The sequence below is a fragment of the Hypomesus nipponensis genome, chromosome 18, assembly GCF_054491055.1.
Source record: "Hypomesus nipponensis isolate SF chromosome 18, ASM5449105v1, whole genome shotgun sequence".
Taxonomy (NCBI): domain Eukaryota; kingdom Metazoa; phylum Chordata; class Actinopteri; order Osmeriformes; family Osmeridae; genus Hypomesus; species Hypomesus nipponensis.
This window is the reverse complement of record NC_140378.1, coordinates 13,200,245-13,212,497: the sequence shown is the minus strand read 5'-3', so window position 1 is coordinate 13,212,497 and position 12,253 is coordinate 13,200,245. Positions and strand designations below refer to the sequence as shown.

The 12,253-nt window shown below is 39.8% G+C and overlaps 1 protein-coding gene across 1 annotated transcript; it reads right to left on the bottom strand.

Moving 5' to 3' along the window:
• Positions 1-2,541: 2,541 nt before the first annotated feature.
• On the bottom strand, positions 2,542-6,222 carry lactbl1a (lactamase, beta-like 1a). Its single transcript, XM_084680854.1, has 6 exons — positions 6,114-6,222; positions 5,412-5,521; positions 5,134-5,291; positions 4,803-5,017; positions 4,020-4,125; positions 2,542-3,851 (listed from the first exon to the last, which is right to left on the bottom strand). The coding sequence occupies exons 1-6, from the start codon at positions 6,217-6,219 to the stop codon at positions 2,873-2,875; spliced, it is 1,674 nt and encodes a 557-aa protein (XP_084536980.1). The 5' UTR covers positions 6,220-6,222; the 3' UTR covers positions 2,542-2,872.
• Positions 6,223-12,253: the final 6,031 nt, after the last annotated feature.

Genomic DNA, 12,253 nt, shown 5'->3' with positions numbered 1-12,253 from the left:
GTCCTTTAGGCATATCCTACATTAACATGAACATGTGACATAATCAAAGCAAAACTAAATCCATAATCAAGTGCTCAGTTTGCCCCCCTCACCCATTATGGTTGAATATCTTTTTAGAGTTAATCTTGTAAATCACTTACAAATGATAAAGGTTGTCATTACATACTTGCCTGCAAAACACAATTCCTGTTAAGGGTTAAAAGGTTGAGACACTTTGTATTTTATAAAATAAGTGTAGTTTACTGTATGAATACTGACTTGGCCTCCAATGTCTCAAAATTTAGTCTCCCACGACACAAAAAAGGTTTAAGGTCAGTGTAAACTATCACGTATGCATGTAAATATCTAGTAAATATGTGCAGAAACAAATGATGACCTTGTTGCCACAAGGCAGTATTGGTAATGCATATTCATACTTATTTTCATTAGAATATCTCTGACACTAAAGAGTGGGAAAAATTAAGAAATGCAACAATATTGTCATTTATCATGAAATTATTTAAAATGCTTTTAATTAAATGGGTCTTAAATACATAAGACACTACAGAAAATAAAAGTCAAAATCTTAGCTTGAATTAATGGCACATTATCGGAGAGATGAAGGTCTCCACTCAACAACGAATGCAGGCAGGAAATGTGCAGATCTCACAAGCATCATAATGTGCTGCAACAAATGCTGGTGACACAAATAAACAGTAAGTGAAGTTGATTAAGGATTTATTTCAAATACATGGAGGAAGTAGCATTAGTTGACTTACTCGCAAATGCAGAAGCATGCCGGAATAAATGGAAACAAGCCAAATGCAGGCACAAAGCACAATCCACATACATTCTTACTGTTTCGCTTTCACACCCATACTCTAATTATAAGGAGGTTAACTTGAACCACAAACCTCAAACCTTTAATGATAAGGAAAAATAAGAATATTTTGAAGTTTCTCCCTGCCCTATTTACCTAGCTTGGCGAAGGAAGTACCAAACTCCTTGCTTTGACACAAGGGTTGAATCTCGGTAGGGAGAGAGGAGTCAGCACATATAGCCACCCTGTTGATCTGTACTGAATCAAGATTGTTGGATGTTGCATCAGCATTGGACATCAGATACCAGATTTTCATCACAGCCTTAAGTGAGAATATGAAGTTTCTTTCCTAGTCAAAAGTTTGACAGTTTTGGTAAATTAAAATGGTTTTTTTTTACAAAACCCTCATATTTGTTAAAAACAAACGTAAAGCAGTGTGTTTAGGACTCAAAACCAAATAAAATTTGATTTTTACAAGACCCTCATATTAGTTAAAAAACGAATGTAAAGCAGTGTATTTAGGAGTCAAAACCAAAATGTTATCATAGTTTTATGCATCATCTCAACTACAGAATGCATTTTTGTTATTGTTAAAAATTACAATCTGTGTTTGACTACCTGAACTGCCAACTCAAATTTGAATGAGTTCTTACCTGGACAATGACAGCATTAGACAAATGGCCTAAAGTCAGAAGAACCAGCGCAATGGAGAATGCAGTCTTCATCTTGGTCTTCATTTGAGTTTCTCATTAGCTGAGTTCCTTCTCTTTTAATATCAAAAAGTGATTTGATAACAGAAAAGTGTTACTTCCCTTATAAGGGATCCAGTAGGTAACTCTTAGAGCTTATTATTGGCCAGAAAATGTGTTATTTAGTTAGTAAATACCATGTCACTCTTTATGGTGCTGTAAAAGTCTAGGAATCGTTCCTATAGTTGCAATATCAAAGAGGAACTAATGGATTTGAAATGTGTTTTGTTGGATGCGTGTAATGCATGTGACCTGTTGGCTGTTTGGTAGTCTTTAATGTGAAATTGAATTTTTGTATGCAATCTTTGTTCATAAATAACTTTTTGCTGTCAGTAATCATCCTCCTATGTTTGAATTTAGCTAAAAGGATTACCACATATAGTTAATTCTACTTCTCTATTTGAAAATGTATGCAATAACATACATTTAACACTTGGTTGATGACACTACTCTGTAAGCCATACTGCACTAATATGCTTTTTATGTTTTATTCCATTTCATTTTCAGGCTACTTGCTTATCCTGGCTTTAGGTAATCCCCAGAATTAAATGTTTTCATTCATTTGTTCATTGTCGATTGAACCGTTTTACATTGAAAGTGCTGTTTCCAGCTCCTGTTGTGATTTGTCTTTTGGTCACTGCTTACATGGCGGGACTGAGGGGACTGAGGGGATTACAGAGGTTTACCGGAGGCCATCTTTAAATAAATCAGAAAGGTTACAGACAAGGGGAAGGAAAGTCTAAAAATAGGTGTAACATGCCGTGTGCTTCAGAAGGAAATGTGTTCATCATAATCACCGGAAGACATTGCCTTAGGTGGCTAGATGCTAAATGCTTAAAACGTTTGTTATTATTAGCCCTTCATGGCACATATACTGCATAGAAGATGCGAAATAACTTGATCAAGTGCTTCAGAACTCATAAAAAAGGGCCGCTGACAATTGATATAGAGTTTAAAAAAAATACACAACCATTTACTTGGCTTCATCCACATTCAAACATAGGCATTTCAAATTGCTCAATGGGTATAAAAAGGTCCTATCAATAAAAAGTATTTCTCCAGTCTTCAGACTTTTTTTCTTTTCTTCCCTCTCCCCTAAAGAGTCAATGGGGCACTTTGTCATGGGAACCTCCATGTTGTATTTCCTAGTTTTGTAGTCACTCAGGTGCAATGAACTTTAAACTTTGGAAGTTCATACATACGCCCTTCAAGAAAACGTAATTTGCCATACAACGAAAAAGCTACTGATTGGTGAGCGACGGGCATAGATGGACGATATTTCAATCACTTCCATTTTGGTAATGTTCATGTTTGTGCTCTGAGTTTATTTGGTAAATATTGGTCGACGAGATATCCGGATCACGTTGTACGTGTTTAGTCCTGGGGAGTCGAATCCAGGTGACTGCCCCTTTTTATTGAAGACGTAGAAGTTAAAGAGCTGTCTGTCCTGGGCCTCGAGTGACACGGAGGCGCTGTTGACCTTCAGTTTGCAGGGATACTCCCTCTCAAACACAACCCTGAACACCCTCTCCTCCAGGTAGTCCAGCCTGATAGTCCTGTACTTAACTGGCACAGAGGTGTCCACCTGGGGCCCAAACTGCTGCATGATCAAAACCCCATCCACATCCACCTTGATCTCATAGAAGGTCATGTTCTTGTAGGTGAAGACACCCATGTAGGGCATTGGGTCGGGAGGTGGAGTGAGGTTACGTCGGGCATCCCTAAAGGCGCTCTCCATGGCAGGGATGAGGGAGCTGTAGGCTTGGGTGAGAAGGTCCTGTTTCCCTGGTCGCACCCCTGCCATCAGAACAACGAGTCCAAGCTTTAATTGTGGGACCAGGGAGAAGGTGGCTGCGTATCCATCCAAATCTCCATCCTTCCTCACCACTTCATAGCCCAGCTGCTCATTGACTTCCCAGGGCGTGCCAGTGGAGTTGGCAAAGTAGCCATCGTGGCAGCGGAATAGCGGGGTCAGCATGGTCTTCAGGGTGTCTTGCCGAAGAAAGGGCCGGCTATAGGCCCCCAGCAGAATCATAGCCAACTTGGCCATGTCAGCTGCTGTCGAGTACATCTGACCTGCAGGGCGGTACCAACCCAGGTCGTAGAGGGGAGCTGGTTTGCCACTGCTGTACACTCCCACAGCCATCCGGTTCTGAATGCCCGGGGTGATGTCGAAGCCTGTGTCCTCCATCCCTACTTTGGACAGGAGGTTTTCAGACACCCATTGCTCATAGTCTGAGTCTGTTATCTTCTGGGCCAACACGTTAGCCAACAAAGAGAAGGCCACGTTGCTATAGTGACACCTGGGATCGGGAAAAATATGGTCATATGTGATACTCATTAAGTTACCTATTACTGATGAATGGGAGCATATAATGGGCCAGGACTCCAAGAAGTGCAGTAATCCACATGGTCAAGAACAAAGTGTCCGAAGGACAAGGATAAACAGTGAGGGAGGTTAGGTTACTTACCTGGTGCCTGGGTCTGCCACTAGGACATCATCCTTTAACAAATCAGTGGCGGACTCAGTGTCTCCATCCCAAAGGAGACTGGTTGCTCTCAGCCTTCTAGGCAACCCTGTAAAGAACAAAAGTATGTTTTCATCTTGAACAGTCATATTATGTTAAAGTAGTCATTAGGTAGGTTATATTTTTATGTTTATTGTATGTTATATATGTTTATTGTTCGCACTTTCCGGCCACAGTAAATTCCGTGTTTGTGTTAACCTGCATGGCGAATAAAACCAAATTTTGATTCTGATAAGGTGAAATACCTATAAACCCTATTGAATCCCTCCCTACTGCAGCACCTGTGTGTGTGCAAGGCTCCTCAGGTGAGTGTCCTGGGCTGGCCTGAGATGTTAGCTGGTCAGATAGCTCATTACTGTGGATCTATCTTTAGAGACAAGCCTGGAGCTAATGATAGATTCTAGGTTAGATAAGGTTTGGGGTAGCCAGTCCTTAAGAAGGAGAACGCCATATTAGCATTAGCACCCAGGCATGGGTATTTCCCTTCCAATTTCCCTCTAGTGTCCTCATTTTCTTGGAGCCAATGGTAGGCTACTGCTTCTGTACGCCGTATACTCATCTGTTTTGTATGGTGTACAGACACAGTGTACAGGGACACAGTTGCTCTGTTATCCATTGTGCTTCAATGTAATCAAGTGTCATTGTACCAGGTGCCTCCTCAGATGCTGTTATGAAACAATGGAAGTAATTATGTAAAGTAATGTGGAATTAAAACCATGTATTTACCAGACAGCTGGCTGGCCATACGGCGTAAGGTAAGAGATGGAAAGCGGGGCCCCCGGGCCAGTGGTATGCCTGTGTCCCATCTCTTCCCCAAGGGATTCTTAACGGTAAAGTTCTCAGCATATTTCTCCAAGGGGTCATCCAAGGATTCAATCTTTCCTTCCTCCCAAAGCTTATACAACATCAGAGTAGGGAAGATCTTTGACAGACTGGCAATTCTGTGGGGTAAAAAGAACGAGATTTAGGTTTATTGCACAATGATTTCTTATACGTACATCATATTCAAAATGTGGCATTACATCATATTGGATTTTTTTTTAAATTACAGTCTCACCTATACACTGTGTATTCATTGGGTGGAGGTGAGGAAGGGCTACTTCCATTTAATTTGCCAAAGTGTCCATTCCATAGCACAGAGTCATTGAAAACTACAATGGCAGAAAGAGCTGGTAGGCTGATGTCGTCAATACTTGACCTTAAAACTGTATCTATCTGTTGGGGAAGTGGTGAAATTGAAAAGCGTTCAATGATATGACATCTTTAAATCTTGTTTGCAACTATGAACAGGGAAATTCACTCCTGTTTGACATCAACATGTTAGGACCAACTCACCTGTTCTAAGGCCTCCTTGAGCACTGCAATAGGGTGCTGCAAGGGTACAGGCTCTGGGAAGCGAGGGCACATCTTTTGTTCTTTCACCCCCTTTCTTTCTTCAATTTCTACTGAACAATAGAAAAGGGGAAGTCACATGATGTATTACACTTGCCAGTGACAACAGCAAAACCCAAGATAAAAAGCACTGCATTTGTCTACCATCATTGATACTCAATATCAGGTATAAATTATAGTGTGCTCCCAATTAGACAAGTGATTACTTCTGTACCATACTGTTTTCTATCACAAATCGAAGGTTCTGGTCATGTTATCAGACCATGCTAGTCTCCAGTAGAGGAACGCCCACCCTCCTACAGTACCCCTCCTCTGGCCCCCTCCCCCCTTTCCACATTTAAAGCCTGCTTTAAAAGACCTGGTAATCCTGCAGTCACTATGTCCAGCTTTGTGTAATCCCCCAGCAGCCCATGCAAACGAGCAATTATGCCAAAGAGGCTAAGGAAGCCAAATGTACAAAAGTGGTTACATATGTAAACATTGTTTCTCATAGGTTCATTGTTTGCTTGGGACAATGTGTGCATCTAAGAATGTTGTTACTAGAACAGGACTCATCTGAGGAATAAAGACATGGTCTTCAAAAACGAATGAGAGCATGGGGAGTTACATGTCATGTCTTTCTAGAAACAACCTCCTTAGTTTTACCTGTTTGGAGTTTTGGCATCCTGTACTGCCATACAAAACATCCAGTCATCACACAGGAAAGCAGGAAAAAGACCACCATCCCTAACTTGGTCCATTTCACCTTCATCCTGAGTGTTCTGTGGATTTAATAGAAAGTTAGATGTTAGTTATGTAATAGATTGCTTTCTGTCACACCATAGCCTATTTTGTTTTTTCCTGACGTTTGAGCAACTTGTTTTGTTTGTGAAACCTAGAGTCTGTGTGTCCCAGCAATGCTCAATACTTTTCAACACCAAGCTTAACAACAGGAACAATATCAGTTGACACAAACAAGTTCAACATCACCATGAAATATAACCTGAGCTAAACATATGTAATCTACAGACCGATTGACTGAACTGTTGTAGTACAGTTGACTTACCACTAAGTTGCTCACTTGAGAAGAAAAGCTTTACAAGATCAAAACTTCTCCCATTATGGATGGCTTATCTTCAAAGGGACTTCATCAAAATTAACCCCCCATTCAGAAAACCAATGTTTTTGTTCCTATTACCTCTTCACAAGACAAGCTTTCAGTACTGTTTCTGCTCAGACATATCGTTCCTGAGCATTCACTTGCCACCCACTACCTACAAGAACTTAATCCTACCCATGATCCCTGAACGGGTGATTCTATTCCCACTCCACCAACTACAGGACTGTGACATCATAATCTGCGGAGATTCAGCTGTAAACCGGTTGACGGTGGGGCTGAGGAGGGAAACCCTTAAGCTGTCATCCTCAGCAATCAAATCATTCCACTTTGGAGGAGGGTAGAGGGGGTTTCTATACTGGCTTCACTCATCCAACATTTGGTTCTTGTGATTATACTTCCAACAGGGCATCAACAAAAGGACTGGACTGCTGTTTGGAGGTTACAGAATGGCAAAATTGATATCCATACCAAAAGTAATCAAATAAGTGATTCATTATGAAAGTCAATAATTATGAATCAGGATAGTGGTGGTTCTGTAACCATCTTGACTATGACACTGTCAAGTCACTTGGTTTGAAGCTCTGTTGATCAAAGCCACCCACTGACACACTGAAGGCTGTGGATTAGACAGACCAAATTACACTGTAATGCCTGTGTGGTATGCTGTGTTTCTTTGATGAAAAACAGATGGCGATTATCAGATATATGCCATTGTTTCCTACTACAATCAATTCAATGGTATTCAGTACAACTACTCTTAAAGTGACGTTATAAATAATATTCCTGCAAATACTTTCGGGTCCACCATAGATGGTTTACAAATGAATAAATATCAATAGTTGAACTTTTACTGACCTTGATCTTAAACATAAGCATTGCCATAAGCATTACCATGACCATAACCATACCCACAATCACAAGCAAAAATAGTTATAGATTCACATCTTTTTACTAACCCTATTGAACCAGCTAGCCTAACTCATTCAGAACCAAACCAAGGCATGCATTATATTCTAAACTTGACATCGTATCTGTTCCCTTGATATCCCTAAGGGTAATTCAATAGCTTCACACATGCGCAGTTAACAAGGAAAAACATTTTTACCACATGCTGCCAAATGTATAGAAAAACACTGCACTTTGAGGTGGGCCTGGAGAATGGATGGCAGGTGTAAATAACAGGTGACAGCTGGGTTTGACTCCTTAGGTCAATACATCCTGCGTCCATGAGATATCCTCACTGACATTTTAACGATCTCATTGATATGAACACGGATGTACTGTATGTTATCATACGCATCAGGAAAGGCTAAACACTTATTTTTATTCAAGCTACTTTGGCTTTTTCTTCACTTCAGCCTTCGTCTCTCTTTTTGTCTTTCTCGGACGGGTATTCCAGTCCTTCCAGAAGAGGGCGGTAGATACTGTAATTTTATCACATTAAAACGCATCACATCAGGTTGGATTCTTTTGGGATTATTTAGAAACTGTGATCTATCTAAACAAAATCAGGATTGGATGAAAATGGGACGAAAGCTGGCAGATCTGTCTCAGAAAACTGCCAGACGGTCCTCGTGGATCATTCAGAGGTTCCGGGAATCATAAAATCACTTTAAACACGATACAATTATAAAAAATGTAAACGTTTTACTAGTTATGTAAATATTGTCCTGAAATACCGTTATCTAAAACTGTTTATTTTAAAACGTCTTCTTTTTGTCCTTGGTATGACATCACATGTCAATCAAACCTCCCACATTTGATCTGAGCATACACAGTGGCCCTCGGCCAAAAAACTCCTCCGCCCTAAAGTTGCTTACCAGAGTGAAAGACCTCCAACTTCCTGGCTTGCCTGTATTCATTTGGGAATTATTTTTGTCGTAGCTGTGCTATAGCTGTAGACTAAACATCAAGTCAAACAAAGACCGAGGGTGGAGAGGAAATCCAGACGACAAACTTAATGGTACCTGGATGCAAACGATGTTGAAAAACAAAAAAAATTGTGCAGCGTGAAGAAGTATTTAATATAGGCCTCGTATTTACAATCAAATTATTTAGATTTACGTTGAGTATTTATTTAGTTTCATGAGTTACAATACTATTTGAGAAAGAAAGAGATAACTGAACACAATGCATTTTCAGCCTTTTCTTTTTTTTTTACAAGGCACTGTTTTCATTAAGTCTTGCTTATTCCATATATGCTGGAAGAGAAAAAGGAAGTTGCCACCTGCTGCTCATGTGTGACCCCTCCCATCTCTTGTGTGATCTCATCACTGCAACCAGGCAAGAGCACAGTGGAAGGTCACTGAGCAGTGGATTCACAGTCTGATATCAGCTCCACTTGCTTGAATGATCTGCTCTCCCTGCCGCAAACAGTTGCCATTAATAGTGATTCTGATCATCTGTTCCTGATCCATATTTAATTGAATTAAATGACATGCTAGCTGAGTTGATTTTGTTTTACCAACTTTGAAACATGTTCCAATTCAGGATAATAAAATTTTATAATTTCTTCATCGAACAAAATAGGTTTTCATTTGAGAAATGTCTGCTCCAGAGGTGTAATAACTTTTCAATATTAGCTTATCCTGCAGACTGCATGGTAGTCATGTTAGTGCATACCCTCTGGACATTGCTGGAATAGTAGGCTTGTGTCACCTCCGCCAGCAAGGTCAATCTTTTCAATTTAGTGCAGAGGCCTTAAAGGGCAACCTTACTTCAGCACGCATCACGATCAAGCACACTTTCAACGGCTGCGTGGGGCTGGGAAATTTACTATATTTATTTGTCTAATGCGTTCATGAAGCAAACATCTAAATATGTATATCTTACCAGATGTGTCATCTAATCTACTGAATCAGTACTAAGCAAAATTGCTGTCAAACATAATTTGATACAGTGATCACTGGCCCAGTTGATTTATGTTTCTCAGGGACTTGTTTTAGCCTGGAGGAAACACTTTTTTACCATAAAGCTTAAATCCCATGGACTGTGTTGTGTCATTGTAGACATGAAAGGGTCAGGGGTGCTGTTTGATCCTGGTGTGAGTTTCCAGCACTTGCCTTTAGGCAGAGTGGGTGTGCTTTTCTTACAGCATGACGTAACTCCATAGAATAAAGAAGGCTATTAAAAGCTATTTCTATGCAGTTGTTTAGCTCTTTGTGTACTGTAAGAGACTCAACAACGTGTGTGCGTGTTTCTGTGTGTGTGCCTGTGTGTGCATGTTCTTATGTGTGCGACAGAGAGATTTTCATCTCACATGCTGGTCAGGAATTTGTCTTGTATTGCCTTGGAATATATATATATATATATATATATATATATATTCCAAGGCAATATATATATATATATATAATGTATATATATATATATAATATATATATAATAAAGATAATGATATATCTTTAATGAAGATATGAAAGAAGCCAGAGAGAAACCAGCTTCATAGTTCAATTTATGACCCGCAAGTCAGGACAGATTAGTCCTGATTGGATCGTTGGTGCCATGTGTGACCTACAATCTGTGCTGTGCTCGCATTGGCAGACTGGATGGTCGCCGATCTCCCTGGGCAAAGGTTTCCATGGGAACGACCCATTGGCTCCTCTAATCTGCTGTTTTGCAGCCCTCACTCATCTTGAGGCTGAGTTCTGTTGGATTCCTTTATGTCAGTCCCATATTCTTCTGCTCTATTTCCTCACTCTCTAGACCTACTCCCTCGCTAGTCTCCCCCTCCCCCCTCTTCTCCTCTCACCCCCTCACTGGTCTGCATGCTGCTAACCCATTTTGATCTTTGTCTACTGCACAACAATTATGATGAATCAGATGAAATCTCACAACATATTTCTAGCCAAGGCTTTCCACCATTGGTAGTTGAAAATAATACGTTCTATTACAATACAAATAAATAATACGGAATCAAATATATTAAAAGATTTTCTAGAATCCACATAACATGAAGATTAAAATGAAACCTCATACAGACAATACCTTTTAATGCTATAGTAATATGTGATCTATTATTCAGCTGTATTCTGTGCTGAAGGCTCCTGACATGGAGCTGTTCTCAGCTGTTAAGCGGCAGGAGAGAGCAAAGGGAGTGAGCAGAGCTCATCTGCAGTCTCTCACAGAGTGTGCCATGATACTAGACATGCACATGTGGGTTCCGTTGAAATGTCTGAGGGGGTCCCAGAAGAGAGGATGTGCTAGGTCCAGCCAGACATCATACTATCTCTCCAAAAAGCCCTTTTCTTGCTCCAAAGCACCCAGTTTTATTTGTGATGTCATGGTTTTTATTCAACCCATTATGTTCACATTCAACCACTCATGACTTTCACGTTTTTCTTTTTAAGCAGCTTCATTGAATATCCATGGGTATCGTTTTAAAAAGCCCAGATAACAATCACTGGAGGTGTTGTAATCCACGTCTGAGGTGAACAATGGAGACTAACTACGGAATAGTGGGTGCTCACAGTTTACTGTGTCAAGTCCAGTTTGGGCTTGACACTGGGCCACTTTTTCCTTAACACCCACATGATTATCCTCATATTCTGTCTGTCTGTATAACAATGTTAAAGTACTGAAAGGTTTAATCACAGCAATATTATCATAGAGTCACAGCAATAGACATGTTTCCAAAGATAAAATTAACTTTGTGTGCTTTTACTTTTGTGAATTGCAAAAACCTTTAAGTCATCAGCTTAAACATGGTAAGCATATATTGAAATAATGAAACTGTTATAGTATTTACTTTATTTCAGATTATTTTTCTGTTCATTTTAGTAGAAATCCACAGCATGTCATGTAGTTTCCACTGTCTTCTCAGGGTGGCACTATTGGTCGACTGATAAGGATAGGGTTAGCAAAAACACAGTGTAGATGATGTTTGGTCTCTAAAATAAATATAATACCTACAACTTTTTGTATTTGTATTACTAGATACATTCAAAATGTATTACTAGCATGGCTTCAGTAAATTGTACAAACCCAGTGATGTGGATGCCACAAGCGTGTATTCTGAGTACAATGATGCAACTTGTACAAGGTCTATATTCTGTCTATATGATTAAGTCCTCTAAGTGTCAATTTGATTGACCTCACCTACCCATTGACTGTTCCTAATTGTAATATTTTTGGAAAAACCTCACAAAATCGCTCATGCAATCTAAACATGTGCACTGCTATTGTAACCATAACAGTCATAAGTCATTATAAACTCTAAGAGGAATGTAAAGATGTGACTAAATCATTGAACAATAATTACATTGTTTTTGCAGATTCTGTTTACATGGGAGGATGTAGGTGTAGGCCTGCAGTTGGCTGTTGGATGGATGATGTTTTTGTCAAATTCCTTCATGTTCATTCAAGTCAACTGTAATTTCAAGATATAGCAACTGGTTGTGGTAGGTGCAATGTGCAGAGGGTAGCAGCGTGTCTAGTGAAAAGTCGTACACAATGTACAAGGTTTGAAGCCACATAGGACTTGACAATACGATGAAAATGTGAGTTGTCACTTAACAAATTAGTTTTATATTGACATGGATGTTAGGTTTCCATATTCTAACCTAATTTTTCCACACGTAGTAAAGTCAAGACAATATGACATTTGGGCATACGTTATTCTCCCCTTAAGAGGCTTCCCCTTTGGTTTCGCCCAAAATTGGCTAAGATCCGTGTTCTCTCAGCATAA

Coding starts and splice junctions, on each gene's coding strand:
- lactbl1a (XM_084680854.1), bottom strand. CDS start 6,219: ATGAAGGTGAAATGGACCAAGTTAGGGATGGTGGTCTTTTTCCTGCTT. Junction 5,522..6,113: donor GATGCCAAAACTCCAAACAG/GTAAAACTAAGG, acceptor TCTATTGTTCAG/TAGAAATTGAAGAAAGAAAG. Junction 5,018..5,133: donor AATGAATACACAGTGTATAG/GTGAGACTGTAA, acceptor TTTACCCCACAG/AATTGCCAGTCTGTCAAAGA.